At 42.7% G+C, this 13,254-nt stretch overlaps 1 protein-coding gene across 1 annotated transcript in view; it reads right to left on the bottom strand.

Annotated features, from left to right (window-relative positions):
• sorcs2 (sortilin-related VPS10 domain containing receptor 2) overlaps positions 1 to 12,883 on the bottom strand; it is a 284,143-nt gene extending 271,260 nt beyond the window's left edge. The window contains exon 1 of the mRNA XM_076087245.1: positions 12,530 to 12,883. Within this exon, the coding sequence (XP_075943360.1) occupies positions 12,530 to 12,883 (354 nt within the window). The remainder of the gene's footprint in view (positions 1 to 12,529) is intronic.
• Positions 12,884 to 13,254: the final 371 nt, after the last annotated feature.

Below are 13,254 nucleotides of genomic sequence, written 5' to 3'. Positions count from 1 at the left end.
ATTGACTCTTGTGTGGGCAGTGTGATAGTCTGCTTCGATAACAGGGCAAACAAATGAGAGGATAAATGCAAAATTGCTTGATGATAAGCCCAAAAACAAGGTTAATTTCTTTTGTTCCTGAAAGAACGAGTAATGAAGAAAGGATTTCACCTGACAACCTCAATATGACTGGTGTATTGATGCCAGAGCAAGACCTGGGACAAGTGTGAGGTGACAAGTGAGGCCTCTCTCAGATCAGGAGCCAAACCACTGGAAGAGCCCAACAGCACTCCAGGGCAACATAAGCAGGAACTTTCAACCATGGATGCCAAACTGCAGAAGGCGATGAGGAGAGCATGAATAACAAGATACATGGGAGAAAATAAAGCCCTGGATTTACAGGGACAAAACTGGAAAATCACACACACACACGCGCACACACACACACACACACACACTCAGCACTGCAAGAAGAAACAGAGACAACAATCTCTTAGTCCCGCTGCCAGCAGCCTCGGAACAATCTGTACGACAAATGTGTCTTGATGCTTTTATTTAGCTGCCTTGCAGCCGGCATCCTTCTGGCACCACTAGACCCTTAGTTAGTTGCACGCTGCTCCATGTACCTTCCCAAGGTCTCATTAGCAAGGCAACCAAAGCATAGCAGTGTCAAACGCTAGTGTCAATGAGCTGTCCCATGAGGTCATACTAAGAGGAAGGACTTACTCATCCGCAGTGCTTTTATGTTCCAAAAAACTATTGTTTTCTAAATCAACTCTACCAACAGTTCAGACATAAATGTCAGTCAGAACTATCAGTAATCTACTGTGCCAGGTAGCATGATTAGATTTCAGAGATATGGATTTTGGAAGCTGACACTGACTTTTTGCTTTGACTTGGACATTTTATACCTGAGCAGGTTTAAAATCGACCGTCTTAATGGCTAAAATAACTGGGATTCTGTTCTTTTCCACATATTTTTGTCACTATCATGAATGCTTGAGTGTCTGAAAAACGACCAAACGAACCAAAGAAACACATCTGATGATTTACAGTCTGGCTTTTGGAGTGTCTTCTTAAGCAGGATGAACGAGGACAGAAAAGACAAATGACAAGAAAGCCTCTCTTCACATGTGCAAACAATGTTCCACCACAGAACAACTAGAAGCCAAATGAACCGTCTACTCGGTATGCAAAGCGTGAACAAATGCCTTTTACATTAAGTAAGGACCCTGAAGAGCTAGATAGTGTGTGTGCATGTGCATGCGTGTGTGACTGGAGACACAGAGCACACAGCTTACATGTGTCTACACACCTGCATGAGCCATGATCTACCATGCAAATATAGGACCTTATTATGTTTTGATTAGATGTATCCTGCAGGCAGATTATCCTTTGACCTGATTGGCTAAAACAGTGCTTGCAATCTGAAGGTAGTGTTGGCAAGGTAACCTGAGTGCATAGTGGAAAGCAGGGGAAGATGAGGGTTAAAGGTGCTATCACCTGATATTGTCTCCAGTTAGAAAGCAAAATAATCTGTAAAGAAGCGCGAACCCAACAAAGGCAGGGAAAGATCAGGAAGAGAAATGGTGATGACAAATCTATTTAGACGAATGATCATCCTGGAATATCTCAACACCTACTGGATGGATTGGCACAACATCTGGAACGTGATTCATTGATGCCCTCACCTTTCATAACTGTACTAGCAAGCTGACATGTTTAGTTCAGAGCAAGATGTCTCAACAATAAGTGAATTTGGGTCAGACATTAATGTTCCCCTCAGGATGAAATCAAATAACTTTGGTGATTCCTCATCTTTTCCGATAGTGCCATCATCAGGTCCAAATGTCAGTTTGTCCAGTGCTTTGGTTTATGAACAAACACCTGCAAAACTAATTATATTCCCATCAGCCTTCACTGATATCAACTTTGCAAATCATGCTAATTGGAATATGTTACACAATGTCCTCTTCCTCATCAAAGTGCATTAATTCTCAAAAAAAGTTGCAATTGTATGACTTTTGCTCCCCGACCAGCCCCTTCTGGGCCACTCTATCGTGATTAGTCCTGTATAAAATAGAATAGAAATATACTTCATTCATCCCCAAGGGGACATGTGTCTGTGGCAGCAGCAAACAAGGTTACACAATAAAATAAAAATATTAAGTATGGAAAATGCACACTATATACAATATAATAAAATACAATAAAATAACAGAGCAGGACCTATTCAATTTAAGAAAATAAAGTAAATAAAAATGCACAGTATATACACTAAATAGAATCATATTCAATTAACTAAGTAGGAAAAAATAACAAAACAGTAGTGCATAAGATCACCAACAGCAGCAACAACAGTGTAGCAGTGTTATAGTCTTGTGTTTGATTTGGCCAGAGGTGATTTATTATAGAGTCTTATAGCAGAGGGCAGGAATGTTCTCCTGTATTGGTCCTTGTGACAGCGGAGCTGGATCAGTCTGTTGGAGAAAGTGCTCCGTTGTCCCTGCAGTAGGTGGTGGAGAGGGTGGTCCGGGTTATCCAATATGGACAATAGTTTCTTCAGTGTCCTCCTCTCCACCACCTCTTCCAGATTGTCTTGTTTGCTATGATGATGGAGCCGGCCTTCTTAACTAGTTTGTTAAGTCTGTTGGTGTCTCCGGCTGCAATGCTGCTCCCCCAGCAGACTACGGCGAAGTACAGTGCACTGACCACAACAGACTGGTAGAACATCTCCAACATCTTGCTGCACACGTTGAAGGATCGAAGTTTCCTCAAGAAAAAGAGTCGACTCATCCCCTTCTTGTACACAGCGTTGATGTTGGCCTTCCAGTTCAGTCTGCTGTCGATGGAGACACCCAGGTACTTATACTCCTCCACCATGTCCACATCCTCTCCCAGAACTCTCAGCGGTTGTGGAGCCGTCGTCGTATACGTAGGGCACATGCACTGTGTGGTTTCCAGGTCAGATGACACACAATGCAGCTTGTACTTTTGTCTTGTTATTTAATATGAATATCAAAATTGATATCATGTTCTCACTACATTATTTCAGTATTCCAAACTATCTTTGGTTCTGATAAGCTGCATGGTTATATCTACTGATGCTTGGACATACAGTGAATGAGGGATTACCGTTTACTCTTATACAGTTTTTATATATTTTAAATCCTTGAACATTTATGAGTCAATAAATTCAGTGTTGTTCTTCTACTACCACTTATCCCCCACAGGAGGGCTCTTAAAGTGGCAGGAATTACCCACAATTCCCCTATGGCATCAGAGGGTAGTAGAGAGTTTGGACTGTCAGCGTCCCTTTTGCCACTCATTAATCACTTAGGCTACTGTGGGACAGCCCACCAGAAATCAGCAACACACACGTGCAAGCGCACAGACTCGCACATTTAACAGCGGTGTGAGCGCAATACAAATGTATAATCGGTCTCTCCATGGAACAATCAATACATGCAAAATAGAGAAACCTTATTAAATGTGGAGTGCTGTTTCCTCACTGATACAAATGCACACATCGCACACACACACACACACACACACACACACACACACACACACACACACACACACACACACACAGATAGTGATGCTGTTTATTACCATAGAGAGGAGATAGAAATAGAGGGAAGACGAATAGAGCTCAGTTCCCTGGGGCTAATCAACAGAGAGAGGAGAGAGAGGGGAACAAAGGGAGTCCTTTCAATAGTGGAGGCTGGTATCATGTCATACGGCCTCATCTCAGGATGTCTTCTGGGACTCACAAACTATGCATGCATGCATGTTTATATCTGTGTCAGTGAAGATGATGCATTATATTTTTCTATTGGAAATAATATCCTAATTTCCTGAAATGTCCTTAGACCTATAATATTCAAATCAATGTTGAAGGTCCCATGTGTAGCATTGTATAACAATCCAAGAATAAACTGGTGTAGTCTGTGGCCCAATCCCACTGCCCCCCTGAACCCAGGCCCTGGACCCTCACCTGGTGAGTGCTTGGGTGTGGGGACGAAATGGTATAATAGAGGTAATAGGATTGGGCAACATTTTTTTTTTAGACATTTCATTACATTAACAACGGCAAAACATGTTACGTACAATTTACTTCACCACGACGACATTGAAGGGACTGACTTATTTGAACGACGCTCTGATCTCGCTGAGTGGACAGAAGGTAATTGTCAAATAATCTATTTACTCCTTTTCATCAAAACAGCATCATTAAGTTAGTTGCGGTTGCTCCTTCCATGTCTGTTTACCCGTTGTTATTTTTTACCACTTCCGAGCTTTCTATTGTAACCAGGTAATAAACTTCACAATACTATCAGCTGAGGGTAATTCCCTCAGCCCAACGTGTGCATAAGGGGCTCAAATGTCTCAGAGAGTCCTCTTGCATTTGACACAGGGACATATATGTATTATGTAGTATGGAAATAAATATTTGACAAAACAATCTTGATTTTAAATGATCTTTTGACTGCGCTTTGAAACATCTCCCTGTCTTCATCAGTTGATGGAGTTTGCTGGAGTTGCCATGAAAAGCTAGTAAGTGGACCTAAGATTAAGATTATTAGATAAAAGACCTCATCAATTTGCGTTATGGAAAGTGTTGGATGCAATTTTGGAGCTTGACCCATACTGATTATTTTTCAGATCTGTAACTTGCAAGTCATCCAATTGTATGGAAGAACACTAAATAACTGGAGTGCATGTTTAAGTGGTGGCATTTACCTGTAGAACAAATGTCTGTTCACATCTTCTATCAAACATTCATGTACATTAAGACAGCACTGGTTCAAGGTCTAGGTCGACTACTGTGGTAGTCATAAGCTGTCTGGTAGCACTTTTCTTTGAAAATGTTTCTGTGTGTGTGAGAGAGCGAGTGGAAGAGAAGGTGGAAGGTAATCTGTAAATTATTATTTATAATAATAAATCTATGAATGTAGCTTTGAAATGTTGGGCCCTGCCCTTCATCATTTTTTCTTTTCATTACTTTGAGCTGAGAACGTTGTCTTGTTCATCCTTGTTTTTCTTTTCATCCCTGTCAAATATTTGTCTATTCTGTAAAGCGACAGACTATCTGTCTGAGTGAACACATTACTATTGTTATAGCCAATGTGTTTACTGTTCAGTTATGAAAAAGATTCCGACGTCAAAACAGTAGTACTGCATCATGCACACACCCCACACTTTGAGAACTACTGGCATCAGCAGTAACATTCACAATGATTGAACAGACAAAGATAAGAGCAACAACTACAACAACTAACAATGATTGGCTGTGACAATGTTTCATGATGCTTCTCTTCTTGTAATTGTTGGGACTATGGTTGTTTTTTCCCAAGTCCAAACATTCAGTGCTGCCATAAGTAGTGAGTAGAATCTGCAACATAACAAGTACAATCTCTCTTTCAGGTTAATACTGCAATGTTCTCCTCTGAAGTAGAAACACACATTAGTAGTTTACAGGTGATTTGCATGTTGTTTCAGTGCTTTGGTTATTTTGGGGTTCAATGAGTTACAAGTGATACTAGTAATACTAGTAATACTTAAACATCACAATGAACCTGTAGCTGTTTGTGGCCCTTTTAGTTGGGCCCCCAGACAGACTTTAAAGTCTGACTGGGTGTTTTTCACTGGTGTTTCTGACCGTATAGCTGCGACTTGGTACATGGCAGGTGTATTGCTCAGGACCCAGGAAAATGCTCTGTCGAGTGTGTTTGTATGAGCGGTTCTTGAGAAAGATGCAGCAACACCGCAGGCCTCGCACTGCACTAGTTATTATAATGCTACCGATCTAGAACCTGGAGGAAAGGCACTATTTACTATTGCACTTGTCTTCTGATCTAGATTCCATATGCACTTGTTTTGCTGTTTTCCTTGAATTCCATGCCCTTACTCTACAACCACCCTTACACACGTACAGATATCTCTGCTCTTCAAGGACACGTCTGGAGAGTGCCTGAGGGAAAGCTGTTCCATGCTCTAAGCCATCAATTGACCAACCAAGACTTGCCAAAGTGTCTATCGCCGTCTTTGCTACAGGGACAGAGGGGAGTGCACCAGAGTTATTTTCAATAACAGAACTTTTACTATAAAACTAGATGAACAATTCATTCTCTTGTCAAAACACCTTGCAGCCTGGCAAGAGATGGAGGTCGGCCAGGACACACATACACATATTATAATGATGATGAAATGATGTAGTGATCACTATAAGGTAATCAACAAAAAACTAAGTTAAATGAACCCATCATCAAAGCTGATGTGAAAACAGAAGTCATCTGCGCTGTGGACCCAAATTTGGAACCTCAAAGACTCCAAAAACAAAATGATGAAACAAGAGAGAAGGCAGGGATTCATTTTCCCACCAATCAATCTGTGTGCCACTCATAAATGTCAGCCTAAGGGAAATTGCATGGTACCATTCGTCTGTGTTTATGAAGCTGGGATGAACTCGGTCTTATTGACCTTTCAGAGTACATACCCACCACAAGTTAATTGAAGATAAGTCAAACCTCCTATGGCTGACAGAGCCAGAGTGCTAGGATTCCTGCAGACTAATTCCCTCAGTTAAAACCTTTTTAAAAAAGAGAAGATGTCGACGGGGAAGTTCATCCCAAGAAAAGCTGCAGTCTATTTAGAGAATGATATTTTTTATTACTGAAATGGCCAGTCTTAATGCCAAAGTACTGGAATCCCACAAGTCATTATGGTATTGTAGTGCTTTGTCCTCAAAAGTGGCTTTGGGCAGTTTGATTGAACTGAAATCAAAATAAACTTTTACTAAATAAACCAATATTATTTGGTGTGTTGTTTATTCTTCTTGTTTGGTAGCCTAATTGTAATTACCAAATTAAAAAATAATAATAATTGTAATGTTTTTTTGCAGTTAGTGTTCGTGTTAGCGTCGCCATCTTGACTTTTGCAACCAGTAAATGGAAGTGACCATATTTGGCTGGCGGAGGAGCGACGTAGAGATGCCGTATATGACTCTGGTAGGATAGCAACCCGTTAAAAGCTTTATGGTCTATTTAACTTTAAATGGATCATAATTTACTTACTACTCATGCTGTATTGAAGAAAACTTGAAACTACAGATTGAGACCATAAACTCATGTTTACAATGTTTACTGAGGTAATGAAGTGAGAAGTAGGGTCATTTTCTCACACGCTGCCATCCACCGTTGTTCAGACCGAGTTAGCCTCCCTTCGGACTACGGGAGCAAAATCGTTAGCTTAGTTAACGCGAGTTTAGCAGCCAGTGGTTTAGCAATCGGAGGCAGAATAGGCACGTGTCTTCCCACAAGCCATACTGGGTAGGTCCGCCCTCACATGTGCAGAATGGATCGAGCAGGTGGGAAGGATTGGGTCTTGGCATTGCCTACTCTTACTAGCTCGTACTAGCTCCAAAAGTCACCAGATGACGTCATGCGCTCGTTTGTATATGGATTTATTACACATTCATTAACTTCAACTTTGTGGTTTTGTCGGCTGCACAACCACAAAGAAAAGCAAGAGAGAGACTGCCTGCGAATAAAGCCAGGGGAGAGGAAGAGACCCCATACCGTTGGTTGAAGAGCCATGGACTGTGATTTGACTACTCTGAGCAGCATTGGATATGAATTTGCCTACAACATAATATATTTGAATATATTTCTTGCTTCCAAATTTGTCGCTAGTCACTTTTTAAAAATAATATCGCTAAGACGGTCTGAAAACAAAATCACTTCATCTAGCGAGAAAGACTACAAGTTGGCAACACTGCACTCAGAGGCTCCAGGCTGTTTTCACAAATAGGCTTCAGAAAAAAACAATACAATAACTGGTATCTTCGTAGCTTATATTCCTTGACATAAAAAGTGAAGAGAACTCCAACTTTAGTTCAACTTTGAAGCTTCAGAGTTTAAAACGTGACAGTTACAAACTCCCTGACACTCCTGTACCCTCTTATACACGACGCCCCCAAATTTAGGGCCTTTGTGCTCAAGTGCCGTAGCAAAAATCGTCGAAAAAATGTACATATCGATAGCGAATATTGTGCATGTATACATATATTATATACCAGATTAAACAGCAACAGCTGGGCAACACTGTCATCTAAGTCACTTTTTACACACTCCAAACACAATTATACCAACTAATATAAGCAACTAAACATCGCACAAAAAGTTCGGAAATTAGTGTTTGGTAGATTATTTCTCTGTTGTAACTATGCTTTTTGGCAATAAATTTTATACCGTTGGAAAGCCCATTTATTTACCTTTGAAACGGTGCCCCATTTGTAAGGAACATGCATTTCTGGGATGAGCAACACAGCTGAGTATGTGGGTTGCGGCCATGAAAAATTTGCCAAATCTTCTCTGCCTTCTCTGTTCTTGGGATGGCATTCCACTCCTCAAGCAGGATTTGTCGCAAGTCAGCCAACGTGGTTGTGTTGGTCACTCTAGCACGAGCAGCTGGTCCCACAAGTGTTCACTTGGGTTGAGGTCAGGACTGCTGGCAGGCCATTCCATCCTCTCTACTCCCAAATTCTGGAGGTAGTCTCTGATAAACCGCTCTGTGGGGGCGAGCGTCTTCATCTTAGAGGATGGAGTTCGGTCCCAGACTGTGGAGAAATGGGATTGCCACTGGTTGCAGAATCTCGCGTGCTGCTCGTGCCAGAGTGACCAACACAACCACATTGGCTGACTTGCGACAAATCCTGCTTGAGGAGTGGAATGCCATCCCACAGCAGTGTGTGAGCAGGCTGGTGACCAGCATGAGGAGGAGGAGCCAGGCTGTTGTGGCTGTGTATGTGAGGATTTATGTCTAATTCTGCTGTATTTCCCTCAGTAGTGTCCTCCTACGAGTCCCGCCCTCTGCCCTGCCTCTCTCCGAAGGCACAGCTGTGCCTCATCTCCTGTGATCATCTCCAGCTGACATAAATACTCCTGCCACTCTCATTCCAGTTGTCAGTCCGTTCGTTTACCAACATGGTATTCCGACCCGTGAGTTGTCCGTTTGTTCACTCTGTGAGATTCCACCACTAACAATCCGTTTTTGTTTTCAACTTACCTGCCGTCCAGTGTCGAGCCTCGGGTTTTCACCTGCACGAAGAAATCTTCCAGTTTGTTCCTCGGAGATCAACTGTGAAGTCTTGGCAATCCTGTGTCGAGCCCCGGGTATCACACAGTCGATCCAGCCTGCCAGCCAGCCGCGGACGCGGACTAGCCACTTTCCGGCTTGGATCCGAGCGGAGCGCGAGGACGCGCCTCCGTGTTGACGTGTGACTGTTTTTCTGTCGGCTTCGTCTGCCGCTCCGAAGGATTAGCCACTTTCCGGCTTGGACCCGTGCGGAGCGCGTGGAGACGCCTCCTATTGACTTTAACCATTTCCTGTTTTTCTCCTGACTGAGAGAAATAAATGATCTTGGTTTGAAATAGAACTCTGCTGTCCTGAGTCTGCATTTGGGTCCATGAACACACCACATCATAACAGTGTATGGTTCTTCCACACGCTACTGAGGCTCCTGTTTGTTAAATTAATAAATTGTAAAATTGCCAATATGTCTTGTTTCTTCCTTGTTACTGATAGACTTCAATCATCCAATCCACCAAACAACACCAAACAAGAGTCAATAGCAACAGCAGAATAAGCTGTTTGGCATTGGCAGAGAAGATTTGGCAAATTTTTCATGGGCGCAACCCACATACTCAGCTGTGCTGCTCATCCCAGAAATGCATGTTCCTTACAAATGGGGCAACGTTTGAAAGGTAAATAAACAGGCTTTCCAACGGTATAAATGTATTGCCAAGAAGCATTGTTACAATAGAGAAATAATCTACCAAACACTAATTTCCGAACTTTTTGTTCGATGTTTAGAAAATTGACCACAATATCACGTATTTTTCGCCAAAAATCAGCGATCTATGCACTCCGTTTGCATCTCCCATCACAAAGCTGGCAGCTATCATGGCGGATTGATACATGAAAAAGCACGAGGATTCCCCGCGCGTCGAATCACACCTTCCAAATTCCTCTCCGTCAAACCTTTCAAAAGTTACATATATAAAGCACCGCTCCCCAGCAACAATTGAAACGCAGCGTACCTTTTGTTGATTTTCGTGACGAAAAATGCTCGAAATTGATAGTAATCTGCTTCAGACATATAGTCCCGTCTCCTGCACTGCATGCCGTGTTAAAATGAAGGTCCTGGTCGAAACTATGACGAAATGGTCAGCATTTGCCTGCTGGACCAATGGTTTCATGCGTGGGGGTTGTGCCGCAGAGATCGAGATTTTTAGTGGCTAAAAGTCTGTCAATCTACTAAATAACCTGCCTACTGCTTTCGGGAGTCTCTTCCGCATTGAACAAGGTGTCACATGATGAAATCCGCCAATCACAGGCCTTACAAAGGCTGACAGAGACACAGACAGAGGATAAAATTCCATGGAGGAGAGATATGAGAGCTCAAAATGGCTCAAAATAGCTTAAAATGATGCCAAACTGCTTTATTAGGATTATTGAACACTCTTAGTGATAAACAAGTGAATATATAGTTAATATATAGTTATATAGTATATAAAATTAGAATAGAGCAGTGCAACAGCTGGTTCCAAAAATGAGAATTTGGCTTGACTGTCCGTACTCAGACCTCTATTATGCTGGCCTGCTTCACTCAATCGAAGTAAAATTTGTTTGTGGAGACTGTAAACACGTTGTGCTATGACTGTGCCATATTTTTAGGCTTGTATCTGCATTATTTCAAATAAATATTTTCAATACAAGTGCTTTTTTTTCCAGGTGAACCTGAAACTTTTCAATTTGAGCTGTGTGTCATCTTCATTCACTATTAACCAGTAACATATATACAATATTTACATATCTGAACAAGTACCTCACATGTTTTACCTGTATTATACCATCAAAATTATTAAAATAGACCTTGTAGTTAGAGATCTGCACTCTCTTTAGTATGGGTATGCAATTTTCAAGCAGAGGCCTAAAAATAGGGATAGTGTTTATTAAGAGTGATCTGGGTTCAAATTAACCGATCTTCCGCCTCTCAGGTGCAAGATTTATGACTTCTGAAATTCAAGTTTTTGTTAAGTTCTTCCTGCCGCTTGGACCCACCAATGTGTGACGGTGCCTAGAGCAGCTTTACATGAAATCTCTCCTGCCTCGGTTGCTAATCCAATAAATTGAACGTTACCTGCAAATATCACCGTTCACATTATTAACCAAATCATTTTTAATGAAACTTCAGCAAATTTGATGCAAAATAGGACTTCTGGCTGTTTCACAGTCAGATTATTTTCTCTCTTATGTCATTTTGTTTTCCAGAGCCACTGCCAATACAACAGCAATGTGTTACTAACAAAAAGGCTCTGATTGCAAGTGATGTCCCCACCAGGCACTGCCACTGAAATTCCCCCGGCGTCTCTCAATATCCATCACAAGGACTGCTCTTGTTTACATGGTGTAGCTGCTCTCACTTGACCTGGCCCTCAGGAAAAATCACTGTAATATTCATACACTGACCATATCATATATGTTCTTTTATTTCCAATATTATCACTTAAATACCCCCTTATAGGAGCTTAATTCAGTGTCTCTGGAATATTAGTAATGACTTCAGTAAATGCATCAGATGTTGTGCTATTTTTGTCCCTGCTGGTATCACTGTTCAATCCCAGTGGAACTTATTTCTTCTGATATCGGTATCTGTCTGAAATCTACTTTGGCATCACACACAGCTATTGGCATAAGTACATAGCATAGCATAGGCAGACACTGGCGGTTAAGGCATAAAAGTAGGCTACAACCATTTGCATATGACCCAAGTCGCGTTTCAAACCACAAATAACCAAGGCATTGCAAAATTCATGAACGTATAACGCTCCATCAATATTTTAGTCATGGCTTCCGTGTGACTGAATCAAGCAGCGAACTGTCTGTTTAGTGCGCACTCCTTGTCTCTGCGCTCACAGGCTAATGGCGTCCTTGGACTTCTGAATGTCACCATACACTTTGCATGAGTGCTTTTTATTGTGCTGCTCAAAGTGGCTCACTTCCCCAGGACACCATTGAACATTAGTAAAACAGATTAAATAGTGTTACAATATTAACACAAATAATGGGAAGTTAAAACAAAGGTAATCTCAGCACCATGCTGTCCCTGCACAGCACAGTGTAAACAGACAATAACAAAAACGCTCGTGAGCCTGGGCCACCATGTGATGCAATGAGAGTCTGGGGCGACAGAGTGAAGCGTGTCTGATTGTGGATCCGCTGACATGAAAACGTTTTAAAAGTCCTAATCAAAGCCAGACAACATGCACCGTCCAACTAGACCACCTAGATGCTTAAAACCCCCACCATGGAGAGCAGTGTGCGTCTGCAGCCGCAGCCTGCTGCGAGAAAAATAACTTGTTTCTGGTGATGTGCGCTGTGGATGTAGTGATGGATGGTGGAAGGTGACAAAGAGGGAATGTTGGTGATGGTGCATGAACCAGCGGATCGTGACGGGACGGGACAATTAGGGGATACTCACGCTGCTGTTCTCTCCTGTCCAGTGGACCATCGCCTGGTTGTGGGTAGCATCCCCTTTGAGTACGAACGAGCTGCTGAGCAGGGTCATTTGTTTTTCCCGGGACAGCGCTCTCCTGAAGCGGGGTGAGCTCTCGGCGCCGACGGCTTCCTCGTCACCGTCCGTCGGTAAGCCCGGCGAGGTTCCTCCGTCTCCTCCCCCCATGTCAAACGTACGGTCCTCTCCGCCGCGCCGGTTTAAAACCCCGCTGTCACAGCGCACGGGTCCCGGCACGGCCATCCAGGCCGAGGTGATCAACAGAAAGACGCAGAGGTGCGCAGCGGCGGAGACCGGTTCTTCACTGTGCAGTAATGCCATGTTTTGCGCCGTAGTAGCGCTGAGTATCGCGGAGACTGAAGGAGAGACTGCTGATGCTTGTGGAAGATAGGTGTATACTGTAAGCCGAGGGAGAGAAAGGGAGTGAGGGGGTATGGAAGGAGGGAGGGGAACTAGAGCGGAGGCAGACAGTGGGAACAACGTGGACGCGTCTCAGTGCCAAGCGGGATCAACAGAACGGCGCAGTGGTGCCATCTGCTGTCCTACAACTGCAGCACTTTGCGACTATCCACCTTCGTGAAGGGTCCCATAAAAGGAATTCACATTTTAAACATGACATAATTATGACTTAGCCTATTTTAAATCACTTTAAATCACACGTTCAAGTGCCTGCAACTGATTATTGTTCAATC

Source organism: Anarhichas minor, unplaced genomic scaffold (genome assembly GCF_050575085.1).
Source record: "Anarhichas minor isolate MPS153535 unplaced genomic scaffold, ASM5057508v1 ptg000009l, whole genome shotgun sequence".
NCBI classification, from domain to species: domain Eukaryota; kingdom Metazoa; phylum Chordata; class Actinopteri; order Perciformes; family Anarhichadidae; genus Anarhichas; species Anarhichas minor.
Note: the sequence above shows the minus strand (reverse complement) of the source record. Positions and strands in the feature narration are given on the sequence as shown.